The 17394-nt window shown below is 44.9% G+C and overlaps 1 protein-coding gene across 2 annotated transcripts; it reads left to right on the top strand.

Moving 5' to 3' along the window:
- The first annotated feature begins 3944 nt into the window (after positions 1–3944).
- On the top strand, positions 3945–17115 carry cdc42ep4a (CDC42 effector protein (Rho GTPase binding) 4a). Of its 2 annotated transcripts, none has more exons than XM_035181675.2 (2): positions 3945–4261; positions 13870–17115. In XM_035181675.2, the coding sequence occupies exon 2, from the start codon at positions 14024–14026 to the stop codon at positions 15065–15067; it is 1044 nt and encodes a 347-aa protein (XP_035037566.1). In that variant the 5' UTR covers positions 3945–4261; positions 13870–14023; the 3' UTR covers positions 15068–17115. The 2 variants fall into 2 exon arrangements, with proteins under 2 accessions (XP_035037566.1, XP_035037567.1); XM_035181676.2 differs by lacking the exon at positions 3945–4261 and adding an exon at positions 12765–12943.
- The last annotated feature ends 279 nt before the right edge of the window (positions 17116–17394 follow it).

The raw sequence follows: 17394 nt of genomic DNA on the forward strand, positions 1-17394 counted from the left end.
GATCCTACAGTGCAGAAATAACCCGATTCTCTAAGCCACAACAGAGACCTGATTTAGGATGCATAAGAGCACGGTTTGCAGGGGAGAATTTGAAGAAGAACCTGATCTGGTGCACGCATGCTGAAAAGCTGGGGGAGGGCAGAAGAGTGTGCCTGGGTAATCTCCTTATTTCAGCCTGGAAAACATCGATCTTAAGCAAGGCAAAGAGAGGAGAACCAGAGGGATCAGACTGGAGGGCTTTAAAGAAAAAAGAAAATTTTAAGTCGACACAACTGATAGTTGGTGTTGAAGCGTATTTAATTGGCTTCATCAGAAACGAAAACAATGAAAGATGGAAAAAGGCCCCCAAAACAATATCTGTGGTTGATTTACCATTATGCAAATCACATTTCAGTTAATTCAGAAAATCTGATTTAAATGTTTTAAGAGAGAATATTCCCCAACAGACATCTCGGAATCAAAGAGGGTAAATTAGTCATATTATTTTAAATAGCTCTATGTTGTAATGGTAATTCTTTGTGTGCGCAAATCTATCGTCACCATTCACCTACTGCCAATGCACTGCAGGGAGCCAATCTTCTCTTCACACACACTCACACATGCTGCAGAGACAGACGGACGCGGCTTCTCATCAAGAAAATCTGTTGCATTTTTATCTTTTGGTTCGGTATCTCCTCATGGCGCCTGACTCGTACTGAACGTGTCCTAATTCTGACTGCGCTTGCTGGAGTGCATCAGGGCAGATCTCAGAGCAGATCTGACGCAGCTTGACTGGCGACTCTGAAATCAGGACCAAACCTGTTATGACGGAAATGGGACGTTGTTCAAATTTTTTAAGACAAAGACTTTTGTCAACATGTAAGAGGCAACTGGTTTATTATTTTGCACAGATGCACAGCAGCGTCACATGCTGGTTAGTATATGCAGCCGGGTCCGGACAGTCAAGAAATGTAATATTATATCGTGAGAATCCTCAAAGCTCTCCTTTATTATCCTCTGCAAGACAATGCACTGAAGTTTGTGCGTACCGGTTTCAACAAATCAGGCCCGTCTAGACGTTTGCCATCCCCGTACAAATTAAATGGCATCTTGCACACACAACAAAGACACAAACTTGTTGAGTGACATTGCGAAAAGGTTAAAGGGCACATGTCCTCTGTCACTTACATGATTTATAGGCTCTGCAGTGGCACCTGACATTATTTTAACACCGTCTCTGATTTGGAATTAGAAAAACAAAGACGATTATGTACTCGTCGCATGTGAAACTGATGACAACTCTCACAACTTCTCCTCGATCATCCGACACCACAGCAACAATCGTAATGAAATAACATACACAACAACAGACTGGTATCACAATCTGTAATCTGCTGCCAAAACTCCAACATGTGAATGTTTTACGGGGGTTTCAATTTTCCGTTCACCCTCAGCATCTGACCCTCTGAGCAGCAGATGGTGAAATGAGGACAAATGGTCCGACAGCTTGAGAATTACCCGACTGTCCAGAACGCCTCGACTGACTTTTAAAAAGAGTCAAGAACATCAAATATGGAGAGACAGAGCAGAGGCGCAGACACACTGCACAAAGATCCTCCTCTGATGTTCTCCTGAAAAGAGCTGTCAAACCTGCTGAAGATAAAAAAACAAAAAAAACAAAGGTAGGATTTGAGGTTGCTACAGCAGCAGGATGAGGAAATAATGAGCCAACGTGAACTTTACATGACTTTAAGGGAATTTATCCACAAGTTATTAAGGAAAGGTGCGATTTTGTTTGTTTGTTTTGAATTGTATCTCTTGAATGGTCAGTAAAGAAGTTTATCTTTACTTGTTTGTGCATCTTAAACTTTCATGATCGGGTCCGGAGGAACAGATCTGAACACAGACGAGGTGCATGTGCTGTAAACGCAGATGAGTAGCTTAGTAGCTTAGTGCAGTGTTTGCAGTCCATTGCCCAATACCTCTACCAGATTTCATCAACATGGTTGGACAGAGAGTAAAAGTGTGAGTCAGTTTAGAAGAGAGTGGTAGAACTGATACTTTTGGGATTGACAAAACGCAGCTTGAGCCTGGACAAAAGGCCACTGCAGTCAAATTCTCACCATAAAGAATCCTGCTCTCCCATCAGCTGGTGGGACAGATCCGACTGGGAACATTGCCAGAGGGAGAAAAAAATTCCTTTTGAGTGTGTGTGATGGACACTCGGTTCATATCGCACCCAAATATTATGAATTACCAGAGTTTTTCAAAAAATAGCATTGTGCTGATGAACTGCAGTTTGTCTGTGAAGGACAAACGTGAATGGTCCTTCTCTCCAGGTACTGAAGGAGGGTGACCTTTGCCCTTTGATACCTATCAGCCGTTCACACATTCCTTTTCCTCGAGCTCAGGGTGAGCGTGCACGGCCTCGGGCTGTGACTCAGCTGCTTCCCCCTCATTTCCATTGCAAAAGGTTCTAATGACCGGTCGCTGGCCGAGGTCAGCTGATCGACGTGGAATACACATGGTCAAACAAATGGTCACAAGTATTGAGTGTTTGCAGACAGAGTGAGATCCATGACAGCTTTCAGACATTTTGCTTTTCAGAGGGTTTATTTCATTAGGATGTGAGGCTATTTTTAAACTTTCACTTGCATCCCATTGACAATTAGAATTGCACTTAAAAGAATGCATGTGTCTGCCAAGGCCCAACAGTTCCCTTATGTTAAAACAAGCCCTACATATGAATTGCTAGCCCTACTTATTAAAGCCAACATGCCAATTAAACCCCATTAAAATCCTCTAGATCCAGATTTTGATCTGCACAAAATGGCAAGCACTCGTTGATACTAAGCCCATAAATATAGTCTAATTTTAAATCAAGATTAAGACATAATTATCTGATAAATCAACGTCCTGCAAAGTTAAAGAGAGTCAAAAAATGTCCCTGGATCTGCCCCCTGATAAACCGCCGCCTTATACCAAGGTTCGTGGTAATCCATAATCCTGCCAACTAATAAACAATAAAATACAGATGAAAACATAACCTCCTTGGTGGAGGTAATAAGCTACACTTATGACAATTACAATTCTAACATGCTCTTGTTTTATCCAAATTATCCTCGCCTCTTTTTTGGGAGTTTCTCAATCACAGAAATGTTTACTCTCAGTGACACGTGAGTCCTTCGTCATCAGCCACGGACATTTCTAATATCCAAATGAGAAAGTGAGAGAGGAGAGACATATAAACACAACACTGCAATGTAGGCCAATATGATTACAGCATTACATGGTGTATTTGTGGATTCCTTTTTATTTTATTAAATATATAATAGTGAGACATCTTACGACATTGGTATTGATGGTATTAATTTACGCCATGTTGTGAGAGCGAACATGAATGTGGCTCCAGAGGAGGATATCAGAGGACATTTAGGCTAAAAACATGGTGTAAATGACACCGTTTTGAGGTGAATTTGCATGTTGGAGCTTCCTGACACTTGGATGACCCCACAGGAGGAGTATGGAGGCATGTTATGGTTTTTTCTGTTGTTTTTTACAGTTGAAGATGGAGTAACCAGTTACTTCAGTTGTATTGGACTTAGCTTCAACAGTGTTTACCCCTGAAACTCCAAAAGTGTTTTGTGGACTCAAACACTTCACCCACCCCCTCCATCGGCATAGCGGTGAGTAGACAGTGAGTGAATTTTCATTTTTGGGGTGAACTATCCCTTTAAATGTTAAATATGTGTTTTTGTGGATTCATTTTCATTTTGGTTAAATATTTAATCGTGAGACATCTTACCCCACTGGTACTGGTGGTTTGTAGAGTGACTCGGTTCCCCTGGCTTTCACCCCATCAGTGTGCATGACACTGAGCCCGCCTCCTCCCCGTGAGGGACACCGCACCGAGCCAGTGCGTGGGGCCCCACGCGGGGCAGCCTGTGTCTTTAAGGAGCCGCGTCGAGGAGGCGTGTTCACGCGCACTACCCAGGCAGCAGGCATCATCCCCATTGTGGTGTGTGGCCGAGTTATTGCGCTCCGGAGCAGCAGCACCGCTCGTGAGGATGCGGTGGCAGCTATCATAATATTTTCTACAGAAAGAAAAACAGGGGCACGTCCGTGTGGCAGCTTCGTTCGGACGCGCACGTTTTCATCCGAGCGTGTGTGTGTGTTTTTTTTTCTTCTACATCTCCCTTTTTCCATGAACGCGCCCCCATCGTCAACCTGCTGGGGGCCTAGAAGTGCAGCTGCACCCGGCTTTTTATGAATGGGATGCTCGGTAAGTGTGTGCGCGTTTCTTCCGTGTGTGCTCCCACTGGAACTTCTCTAGGGGATTAGATGTGTTTTTTATATGTGTGCGTTGCATGCCGTTCCTTGATGGATTCATCCCTGCTTTATTCAGCGGAGCGCACGGTGCGCACAGCCAGCTGACGCTTTTGTGGCCGGCTACTTATTGTTCTCCTGCCAGTGACCCACCCTGAATCACAGCTTTATTGTAATGGGATCGAAGCTCCAGTGGGTTGTAAACACAGCAGTGAATCTAGAGCCGTTAAATGGACATAAATGTTCCTGTTTTCAAGGGTTTCTTTGTTGAGGAAATAGCGTTCGAGGAAATCGTGTTGTTTGGTCCACACACCCTTTGAAACCATGTGGTATTATTCATATTCTTGGATTATCTGAGTGATGCTGTGGATCAAATTCATCCAAAGTGTTTGTGTTATATTATATCACTTTGCTTTTCTTATTTGACGTCAGAAGATGAGCAAAATATTCAAAATTAGGCCACACACGTGTTTGATGACATACTGGGTGAATGTGTTGTAAATGGGGAAATGCTTTGATTGCAAATGTTTGCAAATCAGGTTTGCGTGTGTGTGTGCAAACTTACTCTAGAATGAGTCAACACAGGAAGTGAAAGGAATATGCAAAAAAAAAAACTGGGCCAGATGCTGCCTCTGAATTCAGATCAGATGACTAAACAAAAAAAAAAGAAAAACCTCACATTACACACTTTCTGCCCCAGCATGCACTGCACACCTGCCCTTGTTTGTCCACTTCATTACCCACATGACCGCCTTGGCCGCCCTCTCCAGTTTGCTTGGCAGCGGTCGTGTCACTGTGGCATCGGATGAGCTCACTCACTGGAACAATGAGGTGATGGGCCTCAGGTCTGTCGGCCATCGCTCCATCACTGCCGTCCTGAGAAGAGCTCCTCTGCAGTTGTTTGAGGAGATCATGTTATCGCAGGTCTCTGCTTGTGAGGTACCATGGGTGGATTTCTCTGTTCCCCTATAGGTTTAAATATGACATTGGACCCCTCTTAACCAAAGTAAACAGAGTTTTTTTTTTTTTTTTGTGATGTGATGTCAACTCCCTCTGCCGGGCCTCTGTGACGGATGTAAGTCGACGACACAGCAAACAACCGAGCCTCGTTGCCAAGATTTCACGTGTTATAGGCTTATGGTCTGTTTACTTTTTCCCAGAAGTGCCTGTGAAATGCCTCCTTTTGAACAGGCGACACATTCTTTTTAAACCAGCCCGCACAGGTTCTGCTCCCTCTACTTTCCTCTTGTTTCTTAAATTACAAAGCATCTAATTGCCTGCAGGAGACATATGTTTAGTGCCCGAAGGTGAAAGCTAGTCTTGGTTTGTGCGGTGTTGGACACTGTGCCAAGCACTCTGTTATTGGGCACCGCACATTGTAGACAGCCTCAGCTGGCTGGAAGCCCAGGAAACCCAACCTGCTCTGATTGTTCTTTCTTTTTTCTTTTTTTTTTAAAACCAAAGTGAACAAGTTTTTGCGCCTGACTTTTGCATGTTGGAGATAATCAGAATCTCCGAAATCCCTCGGCGGTGGTGCTGAAGTGCAATTCTTTAAACTGTGTTATTTGTGGCCAGCGAGTGTATGGTCCTGCACCCAAGTTTGAACATGTCTGGAGTTTGTGTGCTTATTTGAGGGTGTGTGTGTGTGTGTGTGTGTGTGTGTGTGTGTGTGTGTGTGTGTGTGTGTGTGTGTGTGTGTGTGTGTGTGTGTGTGTGTGTGTGTGTGTGTGTGTGTGTGTGTGTGTGTGTGTGTGTGTGTGTGTGTGTGTGTGTGTGTGTCCTGTCCAGCCCCTGCACATTCCAGGAAATACCAATATAAACTGTTTGAGCATGGTGATGGTGAACTGCTGGATTATTATAGACTACAACACCGGCCTTTTGAATGATCTGTAGTTTAAGTAGCATGTAGGGTTGTTGTCATCTCCCCTGAGATCCTACCACAGGCCTACAAATGATAAAACCAGCTTGGTGGATAATTTACTTCCTGCTTAGCTGTAGTTTGACATTGTGGCATAAAGTTTAAACAGTTTATTGGTGCGCTGCCACCTACCTTTTTTTTATGACCTTGTTGTCCCAACATCAAATTCTAAGGGCGTCTCATGTGTCAGTGTGTGAATGCCGTGTTTGTTCCTGGGTCTTTTGTTTGGAGGCATTGTTTTCTGTCCTTATCCAGCATGCTGCTGCATTGTGACCCAGTGTGCTGGGGTTGGTACTTTGGGTCGCAGGAAATGTTTATTCAGTTTTTTTTCCTCCATCCTGTTTCCTTGTCACCAGTTGTAAATATTGTATAAGGGTGATGTCACTGTGGCAATAGAGAGCAGCAGCAGGGGGGGTTGTTATTTTAAACTGCACAAATATGCAGAGAGTTGAAGAAGTCATTCTTTAATTTTCATCTTCCCTGCAGTTTTATTTCCATTAATCCAATAATTGGATACTAAATTCTGAAGGAGAATTGACACTCAGTAAAATGATTATCCACTTGAGTGACACTGCAGATTGCCTCTCTGTGGCCTAAATCGCCCATAAAGCTGTCGAGTGCTCTCTGGCTTTTCAAAAAAAAAAATCTAATCTTTGACAAAAAGCCCTTCGTAGTTTGATAGCTGCTTGTTCGGCTTCCCTCCAACCTGCGAGGGAAGCCGAATAAGCAGCTTGTTGCTTTTTTATGCTCCCTTGACCCTATAATTATGGCACTCTCGCACTTTAAAGCAAGATTCTCTGGGTCCCATAATTTCCCTGCATTCCTTCCAGCGAGAGCACAAGTTTTCACTTGAGTTTCCTTTTTTAAAAACCTAAGCTCGCTCCTTTTTTCTGCAGCTCTGAAGAGGCACCTAGGTGACAACACAGACACCTGGGCCTGAGGCCAGAGCCGTCATGAGCTGTGACTCATCAGATACCTGCTCTGGAGGAGATTCAGCCTCCTAAAATAATTAAAGTAACTCAGCCTGAGGTACATTGCACTAAGAGCTGCTGTTGAGCAGTCCCAGCTCTGTCCCGGACCCTGTGAGGTTATTAAAACTGAGTGTTGATGGCGATATGAGCTGTGTTTGTTAGCTTAGCCCATCAGTAACATAGCCTGATGGGGGGGACCGAGGCCTTGTTTACATGATGTGTGGCCAGGAAGGGCAGGCTGAGAGATTTCCGGAGAGATGGGAGGGTTTACCGCCTCATTTTCTCCCCTGCCCTTCCTGCGGACCCCCGGACACGCCAACCTATTTCTCTGTCAAACACTGGCACATGAAATATGAACTTCTGGAAAAGAGTTGGCAAATTGTTGAGTTGAGGTTATTGGTGTCGGTCACATACCTCAACAATAATCAGTCATATTCTTGCCGCTCTGTGCACATGCACCACTCAAGGGTCCTCAGACATCTTTGTGGGGACAGGGACGGTTATTAATGACCCGAAGCTGGTTGCTGACCTTTCTTGTCCGGCTGGATAATGAGAGCGATATCAGGTTTCAGCCATGTCTTATTACAGAAATCATTCATTTCTGGCAGGCATAGGGCAGTGCAGTGGTTAGCACTGTCGCCCCACTGCAAGAGGGTTGGTTTGAATCCCGGTTTGGCGAGGATCTTTTCTGTGTGGAGTTTGCATGTTCTCCCTGTACTCTGACCTCCTCTCGCAGTCCAAAGACATGCTGACTGGGGTTAGTTTGATTGGAGACTCCAAATATGTGTGAATGTTGGTTTGCCATTGTATGCTGGTCTTGTGATGGGCTGGCGACCCTTCCAGGGTGTTCCCCTCCTCTCAACCAATGTCGAGCTGGGATTGCCTCCAGCCCCTAAGCGACCCTCTTAAGTAAACTTGATTCCACACTGGTGCCAATTTCTGCCCTACCCCCACCAACCTCCATGTTTATTTAGATGCCATGCCCAATACACACAGATGACGTTGATGCTGAGCGACGCCGGCTGTAATTTCAGAGGCATGTTTGTGAAATGTATTCCAAATAGAGGCGATGGCAAGAGCAGGGGCGGACAGCGTTGTTTGTGTATAATAAGGCATTGTCGAAACCGTGAACGTGTCTTGTTTGGCGCACAGAAAACTTGGTGTATAGCCTCCTTGTCCGTCATTCGCTGTTTGTGTCTGTAATCAAAGCTGTCGCCTTTAGTGAGAGCAGAGAAGGAGACGTAGTGTCATGTCTGGAGGCTGTGTTGGCTGCAAATGTAAAAGAGACAAGTCATCTCCTCTCGGGTATCAGAGGTCAGCTGCTACACGTCGACACGACTGGCGCCTGTTCTCTGCCAGGAACCTCTGTCATTGGCTGATGGCTCCGCTCTGTGTCGCTCACCTTTTCTGTCTGAGTTTTATATCCCCCACGTCAATGATTATACGATGAGTTCATGTTTGCACTGGTCAATCCACGCTGATTATACAACACTAACACACTTATGGACTTGTGTACTTATTTACCAGTCCACTGGATGCTATTTTTAAACACTGCAGAATTTTGTAAGTTTGTTCCTCCAGTCCAAGCAGCTTACCTAAAATATTCCCCTCACGGATCTCAGTGATAAGTCAGTGATTGTGAATGCCAACTGAAAAAAAAAACCTACAGGGACTCTTATTCGCAGGAAAGCTCTAAAACTCTGCTGTGCTTTGATCTGTACTAAGCAGAATGTCCTGCTGGGTAAAGTGTGATATTAGCATAACAGACCGCCTCACACCAGCGTGCCAGGTATGAGTGGGGACGGCCAAAACACTGATATGCGAGTTCTCGTTTGTCTGTGCTTGAGAAATACACACACAGGTTTCTAGTATCTTTTTACTCAATTTAAGCACATTATTCTTGGTTCTGTCCATATAGGGCTGAAATGACTAATATATTTTATCAAACCAACTTTCCAAAACACCCAAAACTTCTATTTACCATTTAAAAAGTGTTTCTGCTACATTTATCAGTCCTTAGTCAATAATCTGATGTTTTTTATGAATTCTAATAAAATTATAATCCCATAAACAAAATATTGTAGCATAAATTGGCTATCCAGTTGTCCCAATTAACTTTTTACAATTGACATTTTTTTACTCGTATAGAAAAGTACTCGCTTTTCAAAACATTAAAGCAGGTGTCTTAGTAATTTGCTCTCCTATGCTACATCTACATGATTGTGTGAAGCCTACAGTTCATAAAGTTCATAAATATATTTGGAATAATTAAAACATTTTTATATTATTTGCTATCATAATAAAAAACTTTCACATAACAATGATGACCAAAAAGAGCTCCAGTATTGGCAGATATCTAAATTCAGGTATTCGAATCAGGACAAGGTGAATCGGTTTGCATTTAATATAAATATTGACAGTTACTAATTCTGCTATTCGACAGATCATTGCAGCTCTAGGTCTTCAAAGTGCAATTAAATAAAGTTGGACTCTAACATGCTCAGGTCAGGGTCTGTGGGAACAGGAGCCGGTCAGCAAATGCCGGCTAAGCCTGTTGCCGCGGGCGACATTTCCTCATCGTTTTCTGAATTTAACAGTAACACATTTTTGGATTTGTCTCGCTCTTCAGACTGCAGCGGATTTACACTTTAATCCTAGAACTGCACGGTGGAGAACGGCATTGGGGGAAAAAGGGTGGTGTGGCAAGAGAGAACTCCAAGAAACACTGCAGGTCAACAACTTGATCCCGAAATCCATAAAACTACAAGCAAATGGCAGTGCCCATTTAGAGGGCCCCAAATGGGCCATTTAAACAACAGCTAAATCTGGCTTTTTATGTAAAGCCTCTGGGGGCTTTATTTGTAAATTCTCATTAGACCGGTGTGTTTTCTCATTGCTGCATTTATCTCAGAGGGCAGCATCCGCCTGATTCATTTTGTTCCCCGTCTGTGTGATTGAGAGATAATGTGATTTCCACTGTTCGTCCTAGGGCTGCTCCTTCCTAAATGAGATATTCAGGCCTGCTAACTGAGTTGCGTGGCAGATAGCTATCTATTAGACGCCATTTGTCTGCTTAATTACGTGTGTGTGTGTGTGTGTGTGTGTGTGTGTGTGTGTGTGTGTGTGTGTGTGTGTGTGTGTGTGTGTGTGTGTGTGTGTGTGTGTGTGTGTGTGTGTGTGTGTGTGTGTGTGTGTGTGTGTGTGTGTGTGAACAGAATACCTGGTATTGCAGTTAGATGTTGTAATAAACCTCGGTTTTTACTTGCAAGTGGAATGAAGTCGTCTAGACTAATTTTTAGGTTGAGATGTCAGCGAGATGGAGGAAAACTGCAATATTAGTGCTTGTTTTTTGACACACATTTGGGTGCCTCCATCCAAAGGCCCCCTAATGTCATTTCCCCCTCAGGGTTATTCGCTTGTCCGTCCAGGTCACTGGCTTCAAATGAGGCAGACAGACAACCCCCACCACCACCAGGGCAGCAGCAGCAGCCACCCTCTCCCAGACAGTGGAATACACACTGGATGAATTAAGCACAAAGACGGTGCATCAATACTCAATTAGGGAAATGGACCATTCGCCATGTACGTGTGTGTGTTTGAGTGATCTCTTGTGTATTATTGTTGTCTGGCCTATTGTGAGAGTATTGACAAGAAGTGAGAAGTTATATTCGCCCTAAACACAAATCATCCGGGGGGGTCAATACTTCTGTGATGTTGAACAGGAAATCTTTGTCATGAATATAAATTCACTTGTGTGAGAGTGTGTGTGTGTGAGCTGTAAAACCTTAATGGATGCATGTTAATGATATGAGTGATTTCTGAGTCGCAGCTTGTGCTCACAGCCGCTGTGCGCTCACTTCCTCTGATGTAGCATCTGTGCTCGGCGTTAAGAGATGACTGCAGCATTTCCTCTGAGACTCGAACCTCTCCCAGGTGAACAGAGTCAGTTTATTGTCTGATGTATAATGGCTGCCTTCTTTTTTTTCTTCACCCGTGCAGTTCAGTCGGAGTAAAATAACCCGTTTCTGTTTGCTGCCTTTCTCTGTTATTTGTGTGCTTTTCCATCTGAAGACCTGGGTGTGTATTTTCTTCCCACAGAGTCGTGGCTATAACCATATGATGTTTAAACAGATTTAGAACCCTCCACGGACCCAGCCTAGGTATTTAAATTGATAATTGAGTTTCGCAATCTATAAACAGGGCCTGCATTGCGTTTTCCCATAGAATAGTATATACACTTGGAGGGAATTGGCTGGAAAATCATTTTCTCACACATTTTGGAAATTAATGGGATCATGCGTGCGCCGCATCCGAATAAAAGCTCGTCAGTCATCTTCCAAAAACTCCAATCATTTACGGGGCTGCTGCTCTGCGGGTCAGACACGTCCAGTGGGTGTTAGCTTATCAGAAGCTGTTCTGGTCTCGCTGTCAAATTGGAAATGAGGCAGATGCGTCTGATTCTGTCCCACGTTCTGTGTCTCCAGTGATCTCTGCAGCAGCCTGACCCTGAGTGTTGAGAAAGTCTGTTTATAAAATCACCCCCCTCCCCGCTGTGACCCCGTAGTTCCCACGCTAACTGCTGCCTTCTAAGGCATACACACATGCGTACATTCACACACACATGCTCTAATGCAAAGACACACAAGGCTATAAATACAACAGGGCCATACTAAATCAGGTTTTGATTCTGCAGAGTTCCCGGGGTCTGGTTTAGATTCGGCTGATGAAGAACAGTCTGCCTGGTACAGTCTGAAACAAATTTCTGCATCCCTGAGATGGTCATGCCATTGAGCTTCTCAGCTTGATCCTGGCCTGGGGCGCTGAGATGAAGGAGATGGAGATGGGATTTTACCATCTCTCCCTGTTTCATCTGCGAGTTGTTTTCCCCTGTCTGTTTATACCACCCAGAAGCAACTACTCATCATTTTTCTGCTTCTTTTTTTTTTGTTTTTTTTGTTTTTCGTGCTGGGTGTGAATTATTTCCTCATTATTTCCCCAAAAAACAAATCAGAGCATGCAGCTTCAATAATAAACATGTGTCTGTGAAAAAAGTGACCTTGTTTGTGTGTGTTGGCGCAAAAACACTTGGAGTTCATGGAAAGTTTTCACATCTCGTCTCAGCCTCGGTTAAATAAGGCTTACAAGTTTACACGCAGCCTATATGCTTCTCTTGATACAGATCGCTTCATGTCCCACGTTGGAACACATGTATAATTTTACTTCTTTCCATTTTGGAGCAATACAAAAATATACCCACAGTATGGATGGGTGGTTAGTGAAAACATCAGATTAAAAGCGAGTATTGTCTGAGCTGCGGATCGACACAGAAGGAGGCCATGTGTTGCACGCTGGTACGAAGCCCGGAGCGTTCTGCGGCCCCTGACAGGAAGCGCTGTTGCTTGCTTGCAGGAGGGTGTTTCTATGGAGACCAAAGCAGGTGAGGGCCTGAACAGGAAGAGGAGTATAGCGGCTCAGCTGGCAAAGAAAGGAGGCGGGGGGGTGGAAGCAGATGAACGAGGTCGGTGAACTTCAAAAGCGCCTGCCACATTAAAGAGGAGAAATCCCCCAAACGGCACTTCTACCCAAAACAACTCTGACTTAAATATCGTTTGAAGGCTCGCCTGTAAGAAATCCAGAAGTCAAGGTTAAGCCGCTGACTGTTTTTGATGATCTCCCTGTGTTAAGATGAGTAAACGGAGAAAGCGGCGCTGTGTGCAAGCCAGAGAGGCGCTCGCTTAAAACGGCAAAGGTAAGCGCTTTCTTTCGGGGCCCGCTTACGTGAAACCATAGAGATTTTCCCGTCACAAGTCGGAGGTGCATGTGTTTTTGATGCCTGTCTGCAGAAAATGCTTGCGATTCATTCTGCAGACCACCAGGGCAGTGTTCTTTTCATGCGTGTTTTTTATATGTTTGGGATGGCTAATGAGATACCCTGCCCCTGTCCTCCAGTGGAGCACCTGAAGGAAGCGGCAGCGGCGGCGAGCTTGGCAGTTTCCTCTGTCTGGGGCCTGGGCTGCTGCGGAAGTGTTTTCTATCAGCCGTCGCTCACAAACCGTCTTGGTGCTTAAACTCTGATGGCTGGGGGGGGATATTCTCTGTCGTTTCTCATGTCTCCAGTTAAAGTTCCACATGCGTTTGAGCAACTGGATGATAAGTTTTCGGTCAGACGCTGCGTGCTGTGCAGCCGAGGTTGTCATCTCCGGCAAACCCGACTCATGTTGGTCTGTGGTTGGTGTTTTTCTCTCAATTATAATGCCATTTTGAAACAGAATCCTGTGGTGTTACATCTTTTATTTTTTTTTCTTCCCCCCAGAGGTCATCACACAGATGTTTGAAGAGTGTTGCTTATCATTATGGAGATGCATAATTGATGGCTTCGGCTCTTGTAATTAGTGGAAGGTTTGAAATTCTTAGAAATGTATTTATTTATTTATTTACTTGACGGCATTAAAACAGTTGACTGAAAATATTTTGTGCAACATAATGTGAAACTCGATTTTGCTTTATTTCTGGCCTGATTTCTGTGTTTTAGCGAAAAGGATTCACTGTGTTTCTCAGGGTCGATGCAATTTATATTCGGTGTTTAATTTAGTTTAAAGGATTGATCTCTTTTTAAATGTGTATAATGTTGAATTGGTTCTGTATAATTTATTGTATTTCTCTTCATTTTTTCAGGTTCCCAGGCTGACTGAATTTAAGGAGCATCAATATTCCCTCCAAGGTCTCTAACAAGCATCACATTCAAGGTCTGGAAGCTCGTCTCATCGGCTGACTGCATCTTTTTCTTACCTCTTCGTGCAAAAGAAAAGGAAGCACCTAATCCGGCGCCATGCCAATCCTAAAACAGCTCGTGTCTGGCTCCTCCCAGACCAAGCGCCGCTCACGCATGGACCTGACCAGGGAGATGATCAGTGCCCCGCTGGGCGACTTCCGCCACACTATGCATGTCGGTCGCAGTGGTGATGCCTTTGGAGATACCTCCTTCCTCAGCACCCGCTCGGGAGAACCTCCCCCCGATACCACGTCCTTCCCCCGCTCCCCCCGACCCGGCCTCCTGTCTCGCACCTTCAGGAGCAGCAAACGCTCCCAGTCTGTGACCCGAGTTGATCAGCAGAGCGACAGCGGCCTGGTGCTCCCAGGCGGGTCACCGACCTACGTGAAGAACGCCATGTCTCTGCCCTTTCTCAACGATGAAGGCCGCAGCGACATCATGGGAGCAATGAGTCTGTCCTCGAGTCCGCTGAAGCAGCAGCATGACGAGGTGGACGGCAGAGGTGCGGCCGCAGCCACTCACTTCCTGGAACTGGAGGAGAGAGACTTTGGCGAGCTGACTGAGCTTCCGGAGAGCTCCTATCACTGTGGAGGAGGAATGAAGCACGCCGTGTCGGTGATGTCTTTCCACGTCGACCTTGGACCCTCCATGCTCGGCGACATCCTGGGGGTGATGGAAAAGGAGGAGGACGACCTTGGCTACGAGGAGGGCAAGAGCAGCGAGGGCCGTGCGTCACCACCCCTCAGCACGCATGGCGAGGATGAGGACAGCATGGAGAAGGGCCAAGACGAGGATACAGAGGAGCAGATGGAGGTAGAGGCAGAGCTGCAGCGCTCCGTGCACCCACCCAGGTCTATTGACAGGCAGCTTGAGGACGGGGGGCCCTACACCCCGCAGTACACCCCCGAGACGAGGCCCAAACACTTGCAGCATCTAGACAGCTGCTCCGTGTCCAGCTCCGGCTCTGCTGCCCTGGATGAGAAACCACACAGTCAGACCTATGCAGGAGACACAGACAGCGCCACCTTCAGTGCCCCGCCAGAGGAGGAGAGCAACTTCTCCTCGTTCCTGGAGGATGAAGATGACGAGATCCGTGTATGAGATTTTCAAAGCTGACGAAAAAAGTAGGACAGAGCTCTGGGAGGGGGGTTTGTGTGAAACTAGCAAGTCCTTTGACAGAGTGGATTTACACTTGGAAAGACACTGTAGTCGTCTGCTGTGGGAATGGGACTGTGAATGGGAATTTGTGACATGGGAGGCTTACTTTGAACGTCTGTGAAGACTGTGCCTGCTCCTGTAGGATGGGCCAAACTCCATCTGTCGGAGAGCCTTACCCTCCACTGTGTGTCAATCCATCCCTCCCTGTTGAACACTCAGAGAAGTGACATGGAAGAGCAGCCGCCTTTTTTTTTTTTTTTTTTTTGAACAGGGAACATTCCAGACGTGCGCTGGGAGGAATGGGTTAGAAAGGAACTTTTTTTTTTTTTGTAAGAAAAACACTTTCCATAACTAAAGCTCGATTCACACGCGCTCTCTCTTTTCTCACTTGACGTGTCACATGTGCTTTTCTCTCTCTCTCTCTCTCTCGTTCGCTCTGCCTCTCTGTTGTTGTTGTTGTTGTGTTTTCTCTCTCTGGCTGTGGGACATCATGAGGCCTGAGCCCGAACAGAAGGTCTCTGTCAACACAACAGGACCACTGGTGGGTGCCTTGTCACAGTAAAAAATGGGCTGTGTTTGTCACTGGAGAGTGAAGTCCTGCCTTGAGCCTCTCTCGTCTTAAGACAAATATTATACTAAAGTACCACTGATCCGTCAATTTTCTCCCTTATGTAACATCAGGGTCCTTGCAACGCTGCACAGAGGCTGCCATTTCCTGCTGCAAAGCGAGACCACAGAGCCCAAACCCCAAATTCTCTTCTGTTTTTAATTCGGCGTGAGCGCCACACAGACTCGGACTCGGTGTGAATTAAAGAACACGTAAAAGCTTATGGAGATACATCAGCCTGATTTAACTGAAGGATGATGTTACTACACGAAACTGGAGGAGTGAGGAGTCGTGTGTGTGGCACCCTGGAGAAGGGCCGCGCGTTTTTTTTTTTCTCGTCTCGTGTCAATGAACATACTCTTTTATTTCACTCTTCTCATAGATTTCCGTGAACCGGCACGAAATGACTAGCTTCCTTTCGATCAATCTGCCAAACTGACACAGAAAACCACTTCCTTCCTTGTTTTTTATACATCTGAGAGACTGCAGCGGTTCAACTGAATTCAGTTAAAGATTATAATTCTCTTTAAACCCGGGGGTGCCTTTTATGTGTAAAAACAGTTCCAAAACTACTTTAGGGTTAAGGGTTTGTACTGATGGAGGAAAAAAAAGAATTGCACCAGCCGGCACTATTAGACCACACACTACTTCTGTACGTGTCTAATACCTGGTGATGTTAAATTTGTTTTGCTATGTATGAGAAATATTTGGCTGTTTTTGAAGAGCGGATGAGAAAGAAGACACAGCCAGCAATAGATGCAAGGGGCATTTTAGAAGACTTGCTATTTTTATGCAAGTTGCTTTGTCATTGCAGCTTGACTGTATCTCTTGCGTCATGAATAAAAAAAATAAAATAAAAAAAGATGCAGTGGCCAGAAGTATTGAGGCTCAGTGGCGCTGATTGATGTCACTGCCTTAACTGAAACTGACATGTGCCAAATGATTAATTTTCTCGCCAAAAAAAAAAAAGATTCAGTGGCGAGGCTCTCTTTCTGGGAGAGCCGGTCACATCTGCCTGTCGCCTCCCTCTATGTTTGGATAATCACTGTGGAGTTCAGCTCGAGTTCAGCTTGCAGGTTTAAAAAAAATAAGAAAAAAAGATGGAAATAAATGGTGTTTTTAAGATGTGCTACCATGCAGAAAAAGCAAAACAAATGAACTTGCATAACTGGATATTTATATTGCCAATCGCTCACACACTACATAATATATTCAGGTAATTTCCAGAGTAAATCTTGTGCGAATGGGAAGTTGTCCGTGTTGCTTTGTTCCGTATTATGTATATTCTGCCTTACTGTCGTTTTCTCCTACAGTATATTTACAGCCTTTTTTCTGTATTATCCAAAATAACCTATATTTTTCAATAAAATAAAGTCTGAACATATTTTACTGCTGCGTATATCTTTTTTTTTTGTTATTGCCTCTTTGTCTCAGCACATCAGAGGATAATATAACTTTTGAGTGCGACTCCATCGGCAGCATTAACAAAGGAATTCCTTGAGTGCCTTCTCTGTTTCCTGTTACTATTTTCTGGCTCTCCCAGAAGAGGAAGGAAGGAAGCAATTGAGGCCTAAGTTGGATGCGTCTCTTAAGTATTAGCTATACAAGCTGAGAGGGATGTGATGACTCATGAGTAAACGTGTGTGTGTGTTGAAGTTTGTGT

Source organism: Hippoglossus stenolepis, chromosome 16, assembly GCF_022539355.2.
Source record: "Hippoglossus stenolepis isolate QCI-W04-F060 chromosome 16, HSTE1.2, whole genome shotgun sequence".
Taxonomy (NCBI): Eukaryota; Metazoa; Chordata; class Actinopteri; order Pleuronectiformes; family Pleuronectidae; genus Hippoglossus; species Hippoglossus stenolepis.

Coding starts and splice junctions, on each gene's coding strand:
- cdc42ep4a (XM_035181675.2), top strand. CDS start 14,024: ATGCCAATCCTAAAACAGCTCGTGTCTGGCTCCTCCCAGACCAAGCGC.